This window comes from Mastigoproctus giganteus, chromosome 1 (genome assembly GCF_048544385.1).
Source record: "Mastigoproctus giganteus isolate SK-2022 chromosome 1, ASM4854438v1, whole genome shotgun sequence".
NCBI classification, from domain to species: Eukaryota; Metazoa; Arthropoda; class Arachnida; order Uropygi; family Thelyphonidae; genus Mastigoproctus; species Mastigoproctus giganteus.
The window spans coordinates 18,767,643-18,791,899 of NC_143575.1; the positions used below are offsets into that span (position 1 = coordinate 18,767,643).

Consider the following 24,257-nt stretch of genomic DNA (forward strand, 5'->3'; position numbering starts at 1 on the left):
TGTCAACAATACTGCAGTGCGCAGGACGCTGCATGTAATGGGTTACCACAATCCTGCAGACGTCTACAAGCTTCTAATTACCCGGCGAATATCAGACGCCATCTAGCCTGGTTTAAGCCAGCTGTTTTGTTCCACTGACCTGTGGAAAGCTGTGCTTTTGAGGAATGAGTCACGTTAAGTGATCTGCCACTCTGACAGTAGTGTCTGAGCGTAGCGAATACGCAGAGAACACTACCTGCTGTACTGTATCGTCCCTGAAATGACGTTTAGCGTTGACATGGGGGTGGGGCTGATTTTCATAGTTTGGCCTGGAATCATTGGTTGTTTTGGACAAACCATAGAGAATATCGAGATGAACTGGATCATCGGGTGCGTATGAGGACGGACTGCTCTAACACCCGAACTGTACTGGTCGCCGGTTGGGAGGGTGATGGTGGAAAACATTGGTGGATATTTACAACAAACTGATGGTGAGTGTTCTACGGAAACTGGAAGCTGTCATAAAGGCTAAAAGCGTCAGCAAAAGTATTAGCTTTCCTGTAAATGGAGATTATTTTTAGACATGCCCATGTCCTGATATTAATGGTAGGGCAGTCTAGAGTATAGGGTAATGCATCATGGAATTAAACTAGCTCTTTTTTGTTTTGTTTTCTGTGGATGGTAGTTGCAAAATTAATTGAAAAGGAGTGGAGTTAGCATTTATGCATTGTATGCCAGGTATTTCAAATCGATATCGCTCACCACAATTTAATGAGAAAGGCAAGAAAAATTATCGATTATCAAATAATGACTTCAAAAAAAAACAAAGTTCGTAAATATTTGAAAAACTGGACGAAAACTTCAACTACTAAGATTTCGTTAATATGGACAATGATGGTGAAATGAATGAGTCTGTTCCCGTTGTGGGTGAGACGCGAACTAGAGGTCAAAATAAAAAATCTCAGGTAATAATAGAAGACCGGCTCTCATGAAGTTCACCTATGGGCAGCGAATTGTCGAGCACTGGAATAAGTTGCCTTTGAAACAAAGACAGCGAGCTAAGTTCAACGCGGAATATTCGGATTATTATTGTTATTACTACCATCTTAAGAAAATATTATTTAAAATAAATTAAAAGTTATAATTAGAATTGAATTAAAAACTTATAATTAACATTAAATTAAAAACACCAATATATGGGTGTTTTTAATTTAATTATTTCAAACCGGATTCTGCGGAGCACAGTTTGAAAACCTCGCTAAGGCAGCTAAGTTCATGAGGCATTGACAAGTTGCGTGTATTCTATTGCTGGTCTGAGGATACAACTGTATTACCTAATACAGTCATACACTGGTGTGCAAAACTTAAGGACCAACACTATTTCTGAAGGTTACAACCACAAAATCTTTACTTAAGGTACTCTTTACTGATGAGAGTAGATTCAGTCTCAGCAACGATTCTAGACGTCAGCTAATCTGGCGAGAGGTTGTCACACGGTATCACCCTGCAAACAATGAAGGGGATCGATATGGCGGTCAAGGTGTTCTCGTCTGGGAAGGCGGTATCTTGGATGGACGTACACAACTCCAGATAGTGGAAGGCGGTACTGTAACCGGTGCGCGCTACTGTACTGAGGTAATCCTCCCCCATGTGCGTCTGTTCCGAGGTGCCATTGGCTCCGAGTTCGTGTTTGTGGATGATAACGCCACACCCCATCGGACTGCAGCTGTAACATGCTTTTGGAAAATGAGGACATTGTTCGTATGGATTGCCCTGCCCGTTCGAACACATCCCATCGAACACATATGGGACACTCTGGGGAGACGCCTAGCGGCACATGCACACCCACCAGAAAATGTTCACCAGCTGAAGGTGGCGCTGACAGAGGGAGGGACGATGTTGCTGCAAGAACTTGTCAACAACATTGTTCTAAGTATGGACAGGCAGTGCAAAACCTGCATCAACATTAGGGGTGGCCATATCTCCTACTGAGGACCACCTCTTCCCTTTGTTCTATCTTTGGCAGTGATGCATCTGTATCATGGCAGCCAGTGCTATGTTGCCATTTTTGAATAAAGTCCCTCTGTACCGTTTCGATTCGTTGTTGTGTCGGTGTTGTTTCCTTCATCGTTTCTGTACCTCACGAGGTTCCTTTGGTATGCTTTTCCCATATCCAGGCCACTCCTATGAGAAGCTACAGGTGAAAATTTGACTGGTCCTTAAATTTTGCACACAAGTGTACCTTCAACATCAGCTTCCAAACCACTTGGGAGGACATTTTCTTCCTGTCAACCCCTGTACTTAAATATTGAAGTCAGGAAGTACGAATGCTTCGCTATGAATAGAAAACAACTCATGCACACGGAAGAGTACGCCTGAACCATATCAGTAAGTTCCCATTCCAACCCTCCTCCATGTTTATCAGCAAAATTCTGATCTTCAGAAGATATAATTTGCTAAAAGCAGAGGAAAGTTTCTCGGATATCAACGTGTCACGGGTGAGCTGGTTTCAAGACAGTTCCTTGAAGTCGTAAAGGTAATGCTAGATGTGTTACCGCGTCTGTTATCCCTCAATTTCAGAAATATGGACTGTACATTACGAACTTGTCTCCCGAATAAAACTGATCGCATATTTATTTCGCATCGATCCATATTATGAATGATCGTCTCTAAGAAAAGTAGAAGTAGTACAGAACAAATCTGGTTCTTTTCCTTCACCAGGAGAAAATGTAATTCGAGGTATTTCTCCCAGCGCATCTGCAATTCAATGACTTATTTTAAATGCGGAAAACCATATTCCTATGAAGAATAGAAAATAGGAGGAGACGACATTAATCCTTTAGATGACAAACCAACTTCAGTAGACGCCCACATAAAGCAAAATATTGTAATCTAACTCTTCTAGGAAATGTATGGCTATATATAAATGATCTTAGAGTTTAACACAATATTTGGAAACGCTATTAGCATCAAATTTCCACAATCCCAGACAGTTGTCCAGCTACACTCGCACCCGGTCTTCTATCGAATATGAGAACTTTGAATTACAAAACCCGTTAAGTTCCAATATCCGTGATGTCTGACTACTTTGTAACTTCGCAGTGTATTCGCTATCTTCTGTCTTCTCTTGCTCGACCACCAGGCACCAAAGTCCTCTAGAATTTGATACCTCATAATTCAATTAAAACTACATATTACATAAAGGAGCGAAAACTTCTGAAAGCAAGGTGAAGAATTAAATATTTGCATTCAAGTTAAGTGAATGGATTGTATTAGAGTCTTCCAAGAAAGAGAAACCACAGAAATCTTTCAGGGGAACCTTCAGAAATATCTTTGTTAAACCAATCACATTAAAATCCTTAAAAACATCTTATTTTGTTTATTCAGTTAAGTATATAAATCTTATCTGTGTACAGAATAAGTTACGAACTATGTGGAAAAGGGCTGGATTCGGATTCTCGTCAGGATTGCGATTTATTAAACTTTTGAACACCATAGTAGAGTTAGTTGGGTAGTAGTAGTAGCAGCACTAGGGTTTTAGGAGCATTGCTCCATGTATATGGTCTTTGTTCTGAAGCCAATTTTCTGTTTGCTGGACAAAAAACCCGAGTTTCCTGGAGAAAAAATCATGCTATCCTCGCTTGAGACCGACTAACTCAGCCACGTTCTGAAAAAGACCCATGAAAATTCCTCTTGCCATCGACGGGACTCGAACTGGGGTCTTTTCCACCCGGTGTGGGGAGGACGGCTATTCTACCAACTATGTCACCCACGAGGGAAAAGTTAGTTGGTGTTAAGCGGATTTAAGACCTTACATTGTCTTAAATTGTCTTACATTGTCTTATTCTATTATATGTTTTGCGAAAAGCCACATGCTGCGTCTTCCGTCTTCTAATTCAACAACTGTGTGATAAAACTCATAAATGTTCTTATCTAAACGGGAATCGAATTCAGTTTCCGTTTAGATAGGAGTCCAAGTCGGAATTCCTTTCCTGTGTAGTGCGAAAGGACAACGATTTTGGGCACTGTACTATCTACGTGTTACTTATTTTGAAAATTTACAATGACTTTGCTGACTAGCACAGTGTTATTATTGGAATTTTTTGTCATATCTTTTCTTCTGGTTTCTTTTTTTTTTTTTATCTTTGTTTTCTTCCTTTTGTCCGCTTGATCGATAAAAGTTTTTGTTGATTTATATTCCAAATTCGACATCCGTCCTAGTTTTCGTTTTTGATAGAGTAAAAACTACATAAAATTTTATGGAGAGATAAAATCTGGAATCCCTCCTATCCATCTGATAGCAGATTCCCAATGAATTCTGACATTACAGTTATTCTAGATGGGCACAACAAAAGTTTACAACCATTTGGGTTAATACACTTTTCTTTCTCTTCTTTACCCACTTTTTTCTTTCTTTTCCATTTGTAAAATAACTATATGCATCTAAGTCCGATTTACAAAGGATAAGTGTGAAACTATGTACTTTAATTTTTGTCCACCAGCATACATTAAAACTACAATTTTAAGCTAAGTATCAACAAATAGGACAAGAAGTAAATCTTTATTTGGCAAAACTGGTGCTTCAAATTCTTGAAAATAAATCCGGCTATTACGAGTTAACAAAACACAAATTCAGACCAAATAATGGAAACCGCAATTATGTTAGAAAGGAAGCCAAAATAAATTAAAATAAGAGAACATAATTACTTAATCCATATGTGTTAAATGTTCTGTAAATAATTTAATAAGTCAGTTATCTTATTAGCATTAATAAATGTGGGAAGTTTCAGATAATTACCTTGAAACTTTGAGTTTCACGCCCTACTTCCCACAGCCCCGATTCTTGAGTTAGTAAAGATAAAACTGAAGACATTTCAGCGTAGCTCAGACGTATGAAAGGGATCCTTGTTTAAAAAGAAAGTTTCTTAGGAACTGTACAGCAGTTTGATTACTATTTGAGAAAGCCAAAGTTACAATGAAAAGTAGAGAGGACACCAATCGGTGTTTTGAAAAACATTAATGATCCCTAACATTTCATCGGAACGTGATTCAGTATGGTGATTTAAATTCCATAATTAGCCTCTTTCGCTTACATAGACTAAACGCTTCCTGTATTTCTTTGCAGCCCCCTAAGCAAAATGGAACGCCCCCTCACGTGGGAGTGGTCCCAAGGCCCAGCACCGTCAGTTATCAGGTCAGTTCGAACCTAAAAAATTCGAAATTTGTAGAGTAGAAGAATTATTCAACATATATTGTTGCAGTTTCGTTGCTGTAGTGATTTGTAGATAGTTATGCAAATGAATTTGGAATAATTGATTAAAATCTTTGGCTTTATTGATCCGATTTCAGACGTGTTCGCACTTTACCTCAAGCTGCTTGGCTGCTAATATCAAAATTAATATTTAAAGAGGTCCAAATCTTTAAAAGTTGAGATATCTGAAGATATTTTCTTAACAATATTTTGATAATTTTCTTTAGACATAATTCTAAATGATTCAACCATTCTTGTTGCCGGAATGTGGAATTAGCCAACTGTCAGTATCTTGAAGACTGTGTACTACATACGGATAATAAACTCCCTTATGACACTGCGATTTGCATTTAGGTAAAATAATCGATATAGTGAGTTATTTTGAATATAAAATTATTCAGGGGTTATTTTGAACACAAAATTCAAAATTCTACAACTTCATTACATGAATGAACTTATAGTTCATTCATTCAGTATAAGCATCGGATCTGCCCATGGCATTGTCCATAACGAGTTGGAATTCACTAATGTCTGTTCAAAGTGGGTCTTTGGGTTTTTCATCGGCTAGCTCGGTATGAAATCAATAAAAAGATGCACGACTGAGCAGCAACCACAAAAAATCTCTGATAGTATTCTTCTCCGATTGTATTAGTTTTACAATCGGAGAAGAATATGTTTAAAAAAATGAGCTTATTTACCACAGGTTTGAATAAAGACTTATTTAACTTTTTTTTTTATTTGAACCACGCTAGTACAATAGGATGGACGTAGTGAACATAGTGGTGAAGGTCAAGTGGCACCGGTGATTGCCCACAACTCCGCTCTTGTGTTGAGATACAGTTCACTGTTAAAGACAAAAAGTGTGAATGATGTGTTGTTAATGCTGTGTAATGTTGGGTTCTGTTGTTCTTCTGGACTCTTAACCTAGGGGGGCCCATGTAGCACCACAGATCCCCTACTTTCGGTCCATAGCACAGGAAGCCAGGCCCGTGTGTCTGGAACCATTAATGTGGCTAGGCCGTCTTTGGGGTCGCCTGAGCTTCGCAGGGAGTACAATGCAATAGGGTGCTTGGATTTTGCACATTACAGTTATTTAGTGACGCACCATCTATCACCAGTGCTGGGCTAATCTGAGGAAAACCTTTGAAATCGAGCCATTGGGAATTATATCTTAATATCATTGATTACACTAGTGGATGAATTGAGTTACCAGATCCTTATTCATGTACCTGCAAAAACTAATAAAACCTCCACAAATTTTCTATAATAAAACTTATTAGATGATCAATTAATTAAGTTTCCTTTGAATCCAGACTATGCTTCTGCTGCAAAAAATGGAGCGAACAACTAAAACAGATAGCTCACGGCAACAGTTTCATTTTTCTTTATTTCAGTCAAAGTATACACATAAGTGAACCTATTTGCTGTGTAGAAGAAAAAATCATTCAGTTAACAATAATACAAGGATAAAGGAGAGGTTTCCCAATCGTCTTCTCAGGACAAACGTGCTCCTTCCTAATATTGATGTGGGCAAGAAGCTACCCATATATTGCCTCATGCTTTTTGGGTGTAAAAGAGAAGGGTTTTGAGAGTTTATGATGACTGTGATGTCACAGTCAGAACTGAAAATTTAACATATAAAATATATTCTTGATTTTTTTTCTCGAGTGGAAGGAAATCTTCAAAACAGTCAGTTTTCCATCATCGATAGTTTTTATTTTATATTGTAATGGCAGAATTACTGTTACGCCTATTAAAAACAAATATTTTTATTATTTATATTGTAATTTGTAATTAATAATGCAAAATGGACAGATATTAATTACTAATCGGTTGCTGATGATGCCAAGGAAGTTTTTTTTTCCGATTTTGTCAGTTTTTTTTAGAAATACATTTATTGCATTTGAATTTTTTCTTCGGTGACTTTATGGCTGAAATTGGGAGAGGTTTTTAATTTGTGACGTAATTTTGTGGGAGTGCACAATCAATAATAAAACCTGCCTGTCTTTGGAACTAAAGATCAAATAAGGTAAGTGAAGATAATAAGGCCAAGTCACTATCATGTCTATAGTTTCAGTGATTTTCTCACAGATATCAGACGCATTACATCGAGGGTATCACCCGAATAGTATTTTTAATATTTAGTTCACCAAGCAAGTGACGTTAGTCTCAACGCTCAACCGTATTTCTGCAAGAGTTCAATGATTTTGTGCACAGGTGATTTAACACTTATTATCAACCCTGATCAAACAGAACAAATGCAAACAGTCCATGTACTCTGAGATAGTTACACAGGGTCAGAGGAATTTACAGGATAGAGAGAGAATACAATAACAGCAACGTATTTAGCAGTCATGTGGGCTAGAACCACGATCAACGAAAACACGTGTACCCTAGCATTTGACCACTCAGATACAGCAGCTACATTAGGTAAACAAAAGAGAATACTCTGTTTATAGAATCTATATCTCCTTTAGCATAATCTTTCCACTGACAAAAAGTGCAAACCTTGGCCATCCAATAAGGCAGTTTATTTCAGTGGTCCACATGCTGACCAAATGTGTATTTTGAGGTTTGAGTTTCTTTTATCTCCTTTGGTTTTTGCTCCATTTTAATGTGAAAATAGAAAATACCACCAGTTTATTGCGAATAAAGATGAACTTAAACAACTTAGACCATTACTCTTCGGGATTCTCTATAAAGAGAATGCAATTAATTTAATTTTAATCCCACCATGCGCAAATTTGAAGAAAAACAAAAACAAAAGGCCCACCGATCTATTAAATATGCAAAGACTATTTGAAGAGTCTAAACTTCTGTCCTTGTTCGACGCAAAAACAAACGATCTGCTGAAAGTGGAAATAAATGAAATCTCTCCATAATGAGGAAATACAATAAATTTCAATTGGTAGCAGGAATAACCACTGGAATTCATTAAATAAATTGATATTTAGTAGACCCAAAATCCGTGAGCTCAAATATATTACACACCTTAGAATAATCGTAAAGAAGTTCGCATGAGGATTTTTCTGTCCAAGATCTCTTAATCCATTCCGAGTACGCACCCCAAGCAACGCATCATTTCTTGAAAATTATTTCTTCTGTATACTCAACTATTCATGATTCATTGCCGCATTCATCAAAAAACATTATAACAGAGCATTAAGTTAGTTTTGGCTGTTGAAGCATAAAATTTTGTTGGGCCAACAATATTTAATTCGATACATATATATATTTTTAAATTTTAACTCGATAATCGGAGCCTAAGTTAATTGCCAACTTCTTCGGGTGTTTAGAGTTGTTTATGGAAATTTTATGCATGCCCTTACAAAGAGAAAAAAAATTTAATGCTTGCCGAAGCAAAAACTATCGAAGGAGATTAGTAAGTACGCATTTATAATATCTACTGACTTAAATATCTTTTCAAAAACACGTAACCGAAGAAAATGGGTCAAATTTGGATTAAAAAGAATTCCTAAAGAGACGCAAAGTATGGCGAAACAAATAGTGGAACACAAAGCCGGAGATTGAGGGAGAAACACGTGACTGCATTTTCACGAATTGACAAGCTTTCGTATTGATTTCCGCTCAATAACTTACACTGGTTGAAAGCAAGCAGGTAGTCCAGACACCTGGGGTTTTTGATAACAAAAGGTATTCAGAAAACCGATGGAAGATGGATGATTTGGAGAGGAATTTTATGTAAAATATACGAACAAAATTATTGTCCTGAAGGGCAAAATAATCAACAGAAGCTAGCATAAGAATACTATTTCATTCTTAAGTCTTTTATATCAATCGATGTATTCTTACGTTATGGAGATAGAAATGGGATAGAAATTTTTTAATATTTCCAATTAACTGAGAGTGGCTATCCTGGCCAAAATCTTCTGAAATTGGAGGTTGCTACTGTTCATGAAAGATTAATATCGTTTCTGAAGTTTAAAGTTTCCGAACGTACTGTATATACACATTCCTATCTGGACAGCCCTCTTGATAGTTGGCCACATTCTACTGAGGTACTACGTGTCTGACACAACTATAAATACGCTCGTAGGCCTTCGAGAAGACAGTAGAACAATTGTGAATGAATGAAGCTGCGATCAACAGTACTGAGATCCCTAAATCAACGATTGGTAATATGACTTGCAAATATAAGTGGACTAGTGCTGAAACCCTCACGAGAAGACCGGCAAAAGCTTCGAAGATAACGAAATGTGACAGGAGAGTCTTATAAAGAATGTGTCGATCGGACGAACTCACACAAGCCCTCAGTGAGACGATTCGGACAATTGACAACACCAGTACGGTGCGCAGAACATTGCGTGATGTGGAACAATTGTGAATGAATGAAGCCGCGATCAACTGTACTGAGATCCCTAAATCAACGATTGGTAATATGACGATGGTAATAAGATGGATGCATGCATCCATCCAAACGCTACTAATCATTTCGACTAACGCCAGACGTCCAGTTTAGTGTAAGGCTCGCCATTCTTGGACCGCAGACAATAAGCCCTTGTCTGCGGTCCAAGCAATTTACAGACAATATACACGGAGCAATATGGCCTTAGTCGTTGATGGTCGTAAAACAACAACAACAATAACAACAGCAGCAGCAGATAATGGAAAGCTGTGCTTTGCAGTTACGAGTCACTGTAGATGGTCTAGCAGTCTGGAAGTCGTGCTTGGATGTGGCAGATGCCCGATGAACACTACCTGCCGGACATAAAGTTTGCTGGAGGAAGGGTAATGGTCTGGTGTCATTTTTCATAATTTGGCTTAGGACCACCGATTGTTTTGGACAAAATTATGAATGTTTGAGGTCTATCTAGACGTCCTGGATAATAATGCGTTACCTATGTTGTGGCAGCACGTCGGGAAGGCCTATACCTGTATCATCATGACAACGCTCGATATCATATTGCACACATTGTGACCGACTAGTTTGAGGATATGAGCGTTGAAAAGTCGAATTGTCCAGCCCAAACAGAGCCCCAAATTAGATTCCATAATGAACCTCTGGGATGAAATAGTTCGTCGAATGTGTGTGAGAGGAGACCACCCAAAAAATAGTTAAACTGGTCACCGTTTTGAAGGTCAAATGACGGAAATCGTAGGACATTTATATAATCTGATGGAGAGTATTTCACGAAGACCAGAGGCTGTCATAAATGCTAAAGGTTTCAGCGCATGTTATAAGTTTCCCTGTAAATAAAGCTTCTTTGTAGAAATGCAGGTGTCCAGACATTAATGGATAGAGCAGTGTAGATGTCGCACAATTTTACCATACTGTTTTATTAATTCGCTACCAGAATATTACTTACCGGACAGAGGGAATATTAATGCAGTGCAAGTAATCTGCAGTGCATATACGTTTTTTATTTTTTTATTTTTAAACTAATCTCTTTGTTATTTCATGATTTTACTGATTCCAAATTTTCTTTTCAGCAGTGTTCTGAGTAATTCCATTATTATTTTTAGTTTGAGGTTATGATATTCATTTATAATCAATTTGGCCCAGTCGCTTGCACACTTTTCAAATAACCAGTTTAGTTTCAGCACACATTAAATATTTATTTCGGAAATTTCATACAAAATACTGTATCCTTAAATTTATTGAATACCTAAGCTATTGAAATCAAATTAAATTTCATAATTACAATTATGGATCATTGTGTGTTAGCTTCAGAACCAATAAGCAAAGACCCACTTACGTCATGGTATGAAATTTATGTACAAGAAATCGCGTGTATTCTGTTGATTTGCTTGTTTGTTGGATGAAAAACTTTAAATTTTGGGAGAATAAACCCTGAAAATCTCTTCTCAGACATACTGACTCCACTACATTGGAAAAACAATCATAAAACTCCTCGGGTCATTGGCGGGTTTCGAACCGGGGTGTTTTCCCGCTACTTGCATAATCAAGCATGGGGGGAAACATGCAAAATAAATTTTAGGGACGGTTTAGGTACTTTTAAGACCTTCTAAGATCCGTTTAAGAAAACTTAACTTCTGGAGATATTTAACAAATTTGTAATGTGATTTTAATTAATAGTAAATCATATTTTCTAACTATTTCTCCTCTAAATATTTTATAAACATTTTAATCTTCTATATATAATAGTGACCAAAATATCAGTAGACAATAAAACTAATAAAACGAAGAACTTTTATTTGAATGCAAACAAAAAGCGAATAGTTTAGAGTTAATATAATAAACACATAATATAATAATATAATTAAAAATGTATTTCTATTAAATCTTTATAAGTGCACACAATATAATAAAATATTCTCGTTCTGCTAATTCTAATTTTAAGGTATCATGTAACTTTTGATGAAGCGTCAATATTCTCAAACAACAGCCTAAAAGGGGAATTAATGTTTAGCGTCTCGAAAGCGAAAAATGTCTTTGCTTTTGAGAAAATTTGAGAAAAAGAAATATATAATTAGTCCACAGCTCATCAATCATTCTGTAACCTTCGCTTTCGCTTTATAGGAGGTCATGAAGAGGCTGGTGAGTAGGTATATCCATCAAACGAAGAAGCAACTTCGTCAGGATGGTGTCAACGAAGACGATCTTCTGGAAATTAAGCAAGATATCTCTAGTTTAAGGTAAGTCATTTAAATTGAAAGCTAGCTTATGCTATTACCATAAGAAGGTTCAATATCACTTAGTGCCCTTTGTTTATTTTCTTCTATGGTAATTGTTTATATATGGATTTACAGGGTTAATTATAATAAATGAATAGATTTATCGGTTCAATTTATAATAAAAATAAAAGTATTTGTACATTTTTACAAAAAAAAGTATTAGTATATTAATAATTATCCATATATTTAATTAAATCAACTTACTAAATTATGGTGGTCAAGCGCTTCTTTATATATTAAATCCTTGCAAAATGATAAATGAGTTTACAAGAAATAAAGAGAATGAATTGTTCTTACTTTAAAGTAGTCGTAAGGACACGTTTGTGTGTATTTTAAGCGCCAAAGGCTCTTTAAAACATTAGAAGAAAGAAGGGGTCTGGAAATTATGATACAGGCAGATATGAAGTTTTCTGAGCAGTGTAAACGGGCGACTAGGCAAGCTTATGGTGTTCTATTGATGATTTATCCAAGAATATGCTGTAGAGACAGGGAGGTTATAATACTACTGCAATAGGCAATTGTAAGACAACTTTTGGAGTACTGTACTCAAGTATGGAGACATCATCTGAAAAAAAGACATTGAACTTCTTGAAAGGGTACAAAACCGAGCAACTCGGATGGTGAGATCTTCAAAAGGGCGACCGTACGAGGAAAGACTTAGATTATAGGCCCTACAAAGCTTGGCAACCAGGCACAACCTTAAAGGGGACCTGATGGAAGTTTATAAGGCTCTGAGGGGAGTTATTAAAATGAGTGATGGTGGAATTTTCACTGTTATAAAGAAACCCAGAACTAGAGCCATAAATTCAAATTACAGGGGAAGAAGAAGAAGGAGGGTTTAGACTAGATTGTAGGTAGTTTTCTTTTAGCCAGAAAGTTGTTGATTACTGGAACAAGTTTTCTCTTCAGGTACTTGAGGCTGACAGTTTGAAGAAATTTTAAGGTCAGTTGGATTATGTGAGGGGAGCGCATAATTTTTATTTTCTTTTTTTGCCGGTGCGGCTAAAGCCTGTGGCTTCCTTGCACTATATGGGTACTACTAATACTTATATTAAAACTTGAATAGTTTAGAGCAGGATTTTTCAACAAGTGGATCGCAGGTCACTGGTTGGTCAGAATGAATTTAATGAGAACCACAAAAAAGCTCAGATTACTTCGAAATATTTTAAATATACATTTCAATGTTTAATATATAAGGTAAGTAAATAATCCTCCAAGAATCCTCCTCCAAAAACAGCTATTAACATAGCCGTTTTTGAAATGTGATACAGTAAGTCGAGTTTTTGCAGTTTCTGATATTAATCGCAATTTAAGCACGGAATGATAAATTCTTGATGATATTCAAGTTGCACTGTCCATTGTATTGCATTACTTTTTGGACAAAATTATGAATGTTTGAGGTCTATCTAGACGTCCTGGATAACAATGCGTTACCTATGTTGTGGCAATACAATACATATATACACACACACACACACACTGACCAAAAAAATATATAGACAATCATAGACAGAAGAAGTACAAATAAATGCAAATAGACGCAAAGAAAATTGTGACATGAGGTGAACAGACTGCACAGGCTGTTTGGCTGCAGTAATGTGATGCCAGAATGGGGAATACGTGATTTATCAGACTTTCAAAAAGGTCTTATGGTGTGTGCACGTTTAGCAGGAACCACGATTCAAGAAAAGAAAGACATAATTGGTTTTCTCAAAAGCATCTGTATCTAAGGTTTTTAATCATTGGAAACAAGCTGTTCTTCCACATCTCAAAGGTGTAAATGTCGTAAAAAAATAATAGTTCGGGAGCGAAGCCGTCTTCTAAGGAGGACTGTACTGTACTAAAATAATGAATTCAAACAAGCCTTGAACTGCCCTATTTCAACCAGAGCAGAGAATTGAAGAAATTCGTCATTGGCAGTCGCTTGCCTATTCAGTAGCCACTTTTCAGAGAAAAACAGAAAAATCCACTTGCAATGGTGCCGAGAACGTTGTGATTGGACAGTCAAACAATGGAAGAAAGTCATGTGGTCAGACGAATCACGATACACTTTGTTTTGCACTGATGGTAGACAGAGAGTGTGGCGAGAACCTCACGAAGCGATGGATCCTGCTTGCCTTGTTAAGACAAATCAAACATCTGGAGGTGGTATCATAGCATGGGGAATGTTTTGTTGGTACGGACTGGGTCCGTTGATAAAGGTGGAAGGTCGAACATCATCCATCTGATCTCAGTTTTATTGAGAATGTGTGTGATATGCCGGAGGAAGCTATTCGGTAAGGAAGTCTTCTTCCTTCAATTTTGTGGCAGGATATTTTGCTGGAAGAATGGTTGCAATTAGACCAAAATGCGCCTTAAAGAATCCATGCCGCGCCGCACACTTGCTGTTATTTGAAACAAATGCCCAATAGATACTAAATAAAGGTTCGTATTTTTTTGGCCTCTGTTTATACAGTAAAAATATCTTTGTTAGTAGAATATGTAAAATATTTTTGTGGTAAGTACAATATGGAAAACATGTTTGTAAGTACAATTGGAAAATATTTTTGTAAGCGCAAATTGGAGAAAGCAGAAGAACCTGTATATACCCGTATAACGTTCGTTTTATTTCTCTTCCAGCCTGCGGAAAGATAGGTCGTTTTAGCAAGCACAACATTAACTTTAGCTTTCATTTGAAAAAAACCTCTTGATATCTACAATCAATTCTTATTATATGCTGGAAACTTTCGCCTTTTATCTTTAATTTTTTTTGTAAAATGGAGGGCGAGAAAGAGAGAAAAAATCGAGAGAGAGATCGAAGATAACTTATATGCGATGCAGTCTATATCATTTTTTTTCCCACAGGTATGAACTTCGTGAAGATAGAAAAAGAGAAGCGGCAAGAAACAGTGGCCAAATTGACAGCATCAAGAGGGATATCATTCGCTCGTTGCGTGGCAACCAAATGTGGTCTACATCCTGTAACCAACAGCCACCGCATATCTATAGTCCGAACTATCCCGATATTCCCAGTCCTGTGACGACAGGCATCCTTTCTCCTCAAGAGATCGACACCCTCAAAAGAGACATTGTGAATACGATCCAAGAAGAATTTCGAATGCTCGCTAGGGACCTACAGCCGACACGGTCGCCGCATCACGTCCCCACAGTGCCTACAGTGAACTCCGAACTCTATCAAACTCACCTTTATACACAACTATAGTGATAAATGGTTAAAGTGTAGGTAAAATGGAAAGGTGTAGTTTTTCCATGGCTATGCAGTTCATCAGTGGATGTCTGAATCTCCACTGCTTCTTTGCCCTTCGCAAAATAAAAAACGCTGAAGTCTGTTGAAAGTGCGCGATGGCGTATCTCAATAGATGGAGAGGCGTTTAACACCCCGTGGTGTGTTTGCGCAAAGAGAAAACCGGACCATCACGATCTCATTGTTAAGTAATGTAAGTAGAATAGCCAATGAACTATCATCTCATGCCATAAACATGGCCAAAGTAGACTAATTCCAGAGTATAGCTTTGTTGTTACGCTGTTTTACTCTACAATGAAAAAAAATGTCGTTCGTTCACCCAGTTTCGTCAATATTTTAACGATTCTGCTTTACAGTTAAAGACGAACAAAGAATCAAAAAACATATTCCATAGATTCGAATGTTACGTTGTGATATCTTAAAAACGAGGACACTAGGTGTATAATACACATATAGAAATCTGGTCTCGTCTTCCATTAGCCGTAAGTAAAGGAGAATTAGTGGAATATGGTACCTTTTGACACTTAATGAAACGATATTGTGCTTTCCAATTAAATCGAAATGGATATTAAGCAAAATAGCACTGGAGTTGGCATCAGATTAAATTGCAAGTTGGATTCAAATTTGTTTAAATTGCAAGTTGAATTCAAATCTGTTTAAATTGCAAATTGAATTCTTTATATGGATTGATGTCCATTGCTTGAATATTACGCTAATTCTGGCATATAAGCTAATATTAGATTCGTCAAATAAAACCGATGCTTTCTTTAATTCAAAAATCTAATTGGATACTTGTATATCTTACAAGAATATTTTTTTTTAATTTTAACTCCTTTGGGTGAACTGTGGTAAACTCCTTTGAGCTAATGGCAATGCATTTATTTTCAAAGTACCATTATATAAGATCTGCTTCAGTTTAAAGTTCTAAGAATGACTTTTCTTTATGACCCTGAAAGAGTTTCTGTCACATCGACTGGAGAGACAGAAAAAACAAAAATCTGCTAATAATTTCCAATCTAATTGTTGTCATCCTAATGTGCCAACCCAACTTCCGTTTCTGACTTTTCATGGCATTTTGTTACATTGATTTTGAGACGAAGAAGTTTAGTTTTTGGTATCAGCTGAATTAATAAAGATGGAGAGATGAAATCTGTGTTAGAAAGATATCACAGCGCTGACAAAAAAAAAAAAAAGTTACAGCTGTCACATGCCCCATACAGGAGAAAAGATAAAATATAAAGTATAACCTAGCGGTTGGAGATCTTAATTGACGAGCAGCTGATGTGTACAAATTAATAAATATAAAAGTGGCCGAAACCTCTGGTGAAGAGTACCAGTAAGCTATGTCTTAGAAGTTGATTTCGAAATACAGTATGAGAATCCTTCATAACATCATGAGCACTGCCAGTTGTAAATTAAAGCACCTTTTGAAATGAAAAACGATTGTCTACTTTGGCTATTCAAACTTTATTTAAAACGTACTCAAAGTTATGTGATTCAAGAATTAGGTATCATTGATTGCGAAGGTAGGCTTCGATTATTACAGCCACAATAGGCAGCAATCCTAAAACGACATATTTGCTTCTAAGATTAGCATGCATGAGGCTAAAACTTAATTTAATATATCGGTTTACGAGACATTTTATACGTAGATAATATGTATTTCCACTGTACAGTAAGTGTATCTTGTGGTGTTTTAGATGTTGTTAACATTCCTTTTATTAATTCACCCGTATCATACAATGTAGATGGAAGTACCACCATACTGATCACATCGTGCATATTTATGTAAAATACCGATAGCATCTGGGCTATAAAGGTATGAAAGGTAAGTGAATGGTAAGTTTAAAAAGTATATGTGTGTACAGAAGGTAAAAATACTATCTATCATATTGATATCAGGAAGTAGGTTTGTTTTTTTAGAAATACGAAGCGCTTAGCATTTAAATTTTCAGAAGAGTTCCTTGTGACAGAGAGGTGCCATTTCTATATCAGTGCTTGGGTATTAATTCTACCACTGCTGTCAAACTTTTCGAAGGAACTGATCTGTCATATTCGGTTGCACAGCAACAACAGAAGGTTAAAATCGATTTCTTAGAATGGCTTCTCTCAATCTGGCGATCTTTTTTGAGCGAACCAAATATTTCGATCCCCTAACTGGTCATAACTTGGTCTTCTATGTTATTTATAATGGTGTGGCGCCTGACCCTAATCCTATGCACTATGCACCCTCAAGTATCCTTTGAGACAGTGGAATATCTTCATGAGCTTTGGCCCTGATGCAACGAATTTTTTATGTAAAAGTCTCATTTTTCTCTCCTTGTGGGACCTCCATCGCTGAGCTCAGGGCCTTTGTGTAACTACCGCATATGCACCTTAATACGACACTGTTTTGAGATGCTCATAGAGTAGACTCATCTCCTTTATTCTAATTTCAAAAACGGTAAATGCGATATCAATGGTGAAAAATTTCAATTTTGAAAAGACCCTGTTTAAAGTCGGCGCACTATACGTATTACAAGGAGAAAATCAAACAAAAAACGTTGAAGCAGAAAATAGTATTGGGTGGCTTTCTCACCTCTCACAGGGAGGCCAGCTTCCCTGGTTAACAACCCCTGTTTCAAAGGATCGCGATCTTAATTCTAGCTTCGAAAACAATTTAAAAAAAAAAAAAGAAAAAAAGTAAAATCCAAACAGTAATAACGAAATCACTTTTATCTAACACGACAATCTTTGTAGGATATATAAGATTTGTACGTACAGCAAGCTACCAGATACTTTCCACAAAGAATATAGTGGAAATATGAAAATGAAGATAATTTCCAGCAACGTTATTGTGCATCATGCGTAATAGTTACGAATAAATAACAAGCGCTTTGTAAAATAAAGTTTTTCTTCTTTTCTTTTCCATCGTAATCAATGACGAATAATAGGTAACCATTGATTAATATTTTTTACGATTCCCTTACCAATACGGTTAATACGAGGGTCGTTCTAGGTTGACTTGGACTTTTAAATTTTACAAAACACACAAGGAGTAGGCCTTCATATTACGACGTTAGAAATATTTATGAAATTACAGGAGAAACAACAATCCATTGAACAATCTAGTCGAATGTCAGCATCTTTGGGATCTACCACGCATTTTGGGATCTCTTGAACATAAAGGTAATTTCAAAAATTTTAAATAAAATATCTCCTCGACGCAACGAATATTCACAGCTCTGACATCTGTGGGCGGTACAAAGATGGAGTCAGAGTCTGACGCCATATTGCATTATTTCTAATGTCACAAGTGGAGAGAAAGGTTAACTTTGAACCACCCTCGTCATGGGCGAAACAGTGACTTGAGAAATTATAATTAGAGTTCCGGAATTGCAGAGCTATCATGAAAGATTCTAAACTTGTATTTAAGCATGCCCTAAACAGATTTAGTATTATCACTGGCGTTTTAAGATAAGCAGCAAGAGAAATGTTTGCAGCCATTGAGAGAACGCGTGTAAGTTTATATTTGTGCAAAGAAGTAAATCCACTGTGAAGAGGACTTCGACGTGATTATGCTATATTTTTATATGATATTTTCGCCTGCCCATCCTTTCTGCTTCTCACTTTATTTGGCCGAAAAAATATACCTATGCTGAATTAGTATTTTGCTGGAGAAAATTTATTTTATCCGAAACAGTTTAATAAATAAAACCCTGTGGTCAGGCGACTGTTATTTGTAACGTGCAGTATATGTATATACAGTTGTATGATAAATGGCTAATACGTAAGACAGGTTCCTGATATATGTTATGCGAAAAAAGACGGGTTTATTGTTAATGCACAGCAATAAGAATAAATGTACATATATTAAAACGCATAAATGAAGACATAGTATATAATAAATATATTTATGATTTTTAGAGTGTTGTTAAATGTTGAAAAAAGATAGCCATTAAATTTGTACGTGATCCCATGCTGAATTGTACGCAGCGTTTGCCATATGACTCATGGTGCTATTGTAAAGAGATTACAATTTATCTTTCAGCAGATTCCTTATATATTAATATGGATCCACCGATCATATTTATTTCGAAGATGAAAATAGAATGTTCAAAGGCTTTCCCAGTAGAAGAGACCTAAGTCAAAATCGTAAGCTACCAAGTCTTTCGATATGTAATTCAGTGTAGTAGGTAGATACTGGCTAGTTTGCATAGCTGCTCTGCTCTTACGTCAGTTCAGTATATTTTGCTTAAGATTGCAATGTGTAAAGATATTGTAGGTCTTGAGAATTGTATTGTGTTTGTCTTTGGTGCTGAATGTGTAAACAATATATTTTATTTATAAGTGAAAGAAAATACGTGGGGATACCAATGAAAAGAAGGTATTTAATGTAAATACGGTTCATTCAAATAATTAGTGAGCTGTAATTTATTTCGATAGTTTTATTTTTTGGCTCTCTATACAAAACTTTCATAGTTATAGTTTTTAAAAACATTAGTATATTTTATTAAATTATTTATTTATTTTTTTGCATATTCGTAGTCCAACAAAGTAAAACGCCAATATTTTTAATGAATATATGAAAGTTTTCAGGGCAATTACACTCGAATGTATATTAGACCAAAACCCGTCGAAAAATCGATAAATTTAAAAGGATTATTTTTATTGTTTATGTTATAGTCAGTTTGTTATTTTTTATTTACATTTTTAAATATTTATATATTTATGTGAGATTTAACGCTGACCGTTATATTTTGTCATGCAGTATAGATTAAGATGTAAAATAGCCTTAACTCTGCCTCTTCATATCATAATTTTCAGGTACAATAAAACGAAAAATTTTATTTATATAAAAAAATAAATATTAATTTGTCTTTAAAATTATGAAATGAAACTTCTTTTCATGTGATGATAACAAAAGTTTCTTACACGTAAGCAACCAATTAAATTTAGGGGAATAGGAAGGATATTTGATTTAAAGAATCTATAGCGCTTGCAATCCATGGATTCGTTAGATTCTGACTCTCTATTTTCAGAAAAACAGAAAAAGACACGCAAGAGATTGCCAGATAAAGTTACATAATCCTGCAGTAGAAAGATTCTTGAATTGAAATATGTAATCCTTTTTCGATTTTCTTTTTACGGGTGGAAAAATTCTCCATTAAAAATTCTTTTCCGTTTGTAATTTACTAAGTGGAAGAGTCTTACTGACTAAAATCCTAAAAAATTCTATTAAAAATCCTAAAATCCTAAAAAATTCTATTAAAAATCCTAAAATCCAACTAAAAATCCTAAATCCTAAAAATTCTTCTAAAATCCTAAATCCTAAAAATTCTTCTAAAATCCTAAATCCTAAAAATTCTTCTAAAATCCTAAATCCTAAAAATTCTTCTAAAATCCTAAATCCTAAAAATCCTAAAATCCTACTAACGTCGTATTGACTAAAAATCCTAAAATCCTACTATCGTCCTACTGACTAAAATCCGTGAGTTTAATTCATTACCACTATGGTAACGATATTAACTTAGTCCATGATAATTCTAGGCAATTAAGTTTGTTATATTTTAGGCAATTAAGGCAATTAAGCAATTTTCGGCAATTAAGTTTGTTATAGGTGGAATTTCTCGATTTCTATCATTATCTTTCTCACAGGAAGTCGCAATGCAAAATATTTTTAATACCTATGTCAAACACCGAAATTAAATTCCTATTCGAATTATACAGTAGTTTGTACAATAGTTCTCTTCTGAAGCTATTAATAAAAATGGGAAGAAGTTTCTGATAATCATTTCTTTGCTAAATATAAAAAAAACTCAAACTTCTAATTTTTGAACAGTATCAATTTTATATTGAATTACTGAGTCACATAAAGGGTAAAGAGTTATGTACTTAATTAGCATCTTAATCTGTTTTCTGTCTGCATCAACAAAAATCAACTGTTAATATATAATTTGGGAAATTATCTTTTTTATTTTCTATAGAATACGTTCTATTAAGTTAAAATCTAACCTGAATCTTGAAAGTAAAGAATATTGCGGCTACATTTGCTATTTTTGCAGGAAAATGTAAATTCTGCTACTCAGAAGATGGTATATTTATAGTGCTTCCTATGTATATATTACCGTGAAGGTTCTAAGAAAGAAATAAGTATGAATATTTTATGATAATAATAGTATTAAAGCAATAATTATCAAAAATCACCAATACCTGACAGTGGGGTAACTAATTTAATTCGTTCATCGAATAAAGTTCCTTGAGCTACATATAATTCGATTTTTTGGGACAGGTTAGTTAGTGATGAGCTGCTGATTTTTGATCAACAGGTTGCTTACTTTGGAAAAAACGCATATAAACAATTTATTTGTATATTTAGTTTTTTGTTTTCACACGACTTCCATTGGTGCCAAATTCTGGGGTCATCTGCAGAATGGTTTTTTCGTTATAATGTTTTTTTCGTAAGGTTCTTGATCCAGGAGTCAAATGGTTGGCCAATTAAATTTACTGTTATAGGATCACTAATACGTTTAACAGAAAAATATTATCCCTCTTATCTGTACATCGTATGTTCAGAGAAAATCCTCGCTCAGTTTCAGCTGAAGTGATAACTATTCTTTTCATTGACACCATCATTAAGTTTTACGCAAATACAGCAATTTATGTAAAAATAAAATATTTTCTCTGTGCATATTTTAAAATTATTAATTCGGTTTATATCATCATTAATTAAACCGTCCACCAGCTGAAGGCGATGGTTTAAGTAGTTCTGTATAATAATTTTGAGAAAATCTTCAATTAAACGAGTAGCAACTGGAGGTCTGAAACCAAGCATTACACGTGATCCTAAAGAGAAAATCCAATTCAGAAACTTGAATTGATGTCGATGAAACTGATTCTACTTGTGATGATGGTGATAAATCGAATTCTAAAATTGACAATCATGCACAATCAACATTATTGATCTGCAATGTACTTTTGTCATTATTGGTCGATTCTTGGTTTTCAATTAAAAAACCAGTTAACGAATGCTGAGTTGAAGAAAGTGCTTTTGCCACTGATGGTCTGATTCTGATGTTGGCGATGATCGCGTTTTCATCATAACTCATCAATTTGGACTTTCTATCGAAAAAATAATAAGAGTTTGTTGTCGCTTCATATTATTATCTTGAAGGATTAATAATATACAATAAATTTGAATCCACGCTTACAGCTACTGTGTGTTAGTTGTCTGACGGCACTGGGGGTTCCCCCCATCTTCGCATACAGCTACTATGGACTCAAACCGATGGTAAAAGAGGATAAATCATTTTTTTCCCAATTACTTTGTACAATGATGAAATATAATTTAACTTATACGAAATAAAACACCTATTCGACATTTTTTCAACATTTTCAGCGTGTACTTGGACATACTCTCCTGCCATCTATCGGCAGTTTGCTGAAACTTAAGTGATGTACAGTGACGCTGCAATTCGAATATATGGAGGGGCGTTTTGATTAGTTTATTATTTCTTGAATTTACTAAAAGTTACTTATTAAGGTTATTAAATGTTACTTAAAAAGAAAGATTCCAATGATGTTTAGATCAGTTTTTTCTTTTTTACTTTCACTCGCGAAAGTCTTCTATACGTACTGTAATTTTAATTTCTCCCCCAAAACAAAAATAACTGAATCGAAAATCGGATCAACTGGTTCTCCAAACTCCTGAATCTCTCATCAATGATTTCTGCAGCTCAGCACTGACAGCAGTGAAAAAATTCAACTCAATATACTTGAAATACAAGTCCGTTTGTTCTACCTACAATGAGGCGGAGGGTAAATAATCAGTAAGGCCATTTTGGATGATTCCCAAAGTGGTAATGTTGGCGATTCCTAAGGAGATAGAGCATAAAACGGTTATTGGTTACAGCAAATCATACGTGCTACCATACGATATTCACTAATGTCAGATAAAATTAAATAGTTAAAGAACTTTTCACATCATGATAAAGTGATCTTAGTAATTGAACTCTGGTCACATAATTTGAAAAATAATCACCAATGTACGTAAATACAATAATATACAGACTCTTGTGAAAAATTGACCAAAACTGGGAGAGGAGGAAGGGCTAAATTTCGTAGGGTTTTTCAGAAAATATTAAATATGTCCCAGTCAATTTATGCATACTAATGTTGGTAGAAGATTGAAATAAAACGTTAGAAGTTACTGAATATATCGCTACAAGGAAATGAAAATAAAAATAAACAGGAACTGCTTTACGAGAAAAACTGAACACCGACTACCTAATTCACATCGAGTCGATCTGTCCACCAATTAATTTATGTCCACCAATCAATGGATTTAATTTATGAACATGTCATATCATTCATATTACTCCATGCGCATACCACATTACGACTTAACATCGAGATTAATATATTTCTTCTGTCAAACACGAAATGCAACGAATTTCAAAATGCCAACTTGCTCGTTTTATAGCGATGCGCTGTAGAATCGATTGAGCTTTTCATTGCAATCAGAAATTTGTGATCGGTGTCTGCTAATACTCAATTGTTTCAGTCTAAGCAACATCAACTCAGTTCAAAAAAAGAATCAGAGTAAAAATATATAGTACCCTACTCTCAGATAAGGGTGAAAATGAGTTATAGGGGTGCTAACAGTCAATTTGTTAGTAACTTGATCAAGTGCCAAACTATGTCTGAAAAAAATAAAATACTGTTTGTAATCTATATGAATAAAATGATAGTGCTACGTGCTCAATTGTTTCTTTATTAACTCTTCATAACACCTTAATTATATACTTTAGATATTATCTCCCAATTCTTAAATTTAATCGATTTAAATGAGAAAAGAGGAGACTGGAAAGTTTACGTTAATTTTCAATGCAACGTTCTTTCGAATGATTGCACGTTAAAAAAATTAAAGAACTTTAGAAATGGAACTCGAGTAGCTTCCAGATGTAGCCAAATCAGCAGGTGTTGTAAGCTCATTTCTCCTTTTACTACGTTAGATGCTTTTCTGTTTGGAAGCGCAGAAAAAATCGGTGGAAATGTCAATATTGCAGAGTACTTGTGATAAATAACGCAGGAAATATTTTGAATCTGTTCCCTCATCGGTTTCTCTTCCTACGCTCTACTATCATC

The 24,257-nt window shown here is 35.3% G+C and overlaps 1 protein-coding gene across 1 annotated transcript in view; it reads left to right on the forward strand.

Annotated features, from left to right (window-relative positions):
• The window catches only part of LOC150090600 (transient-receptor-potential-like protein), a 116,069-nt gene extending 100,686 nt beyond the window's left edge, over positions 1–15,383 (forward strand). Inside the window, exons 10-12 of the mRNA XM_090379000.1 lie at positions 5,105–5,173; positions 11,733–11,848; positions 14,732–15,383. Coding sequence (XP_090235126.1) covers positions 5,105–5,173; positions 11,733–11,848; positions 14,732–15,089 — 543 coding nt within the window. The 3' untranslated portion in view covers positions 15,090–15,383. The remainder of the gene's footprint in view (positions 1–5,104; positions 5,174–11,732; positions 11,849–14,731) is intronic.
• The last annotated feature ends 8,874 nt before the right edge of the window (positions 15,384–24,257 follow it).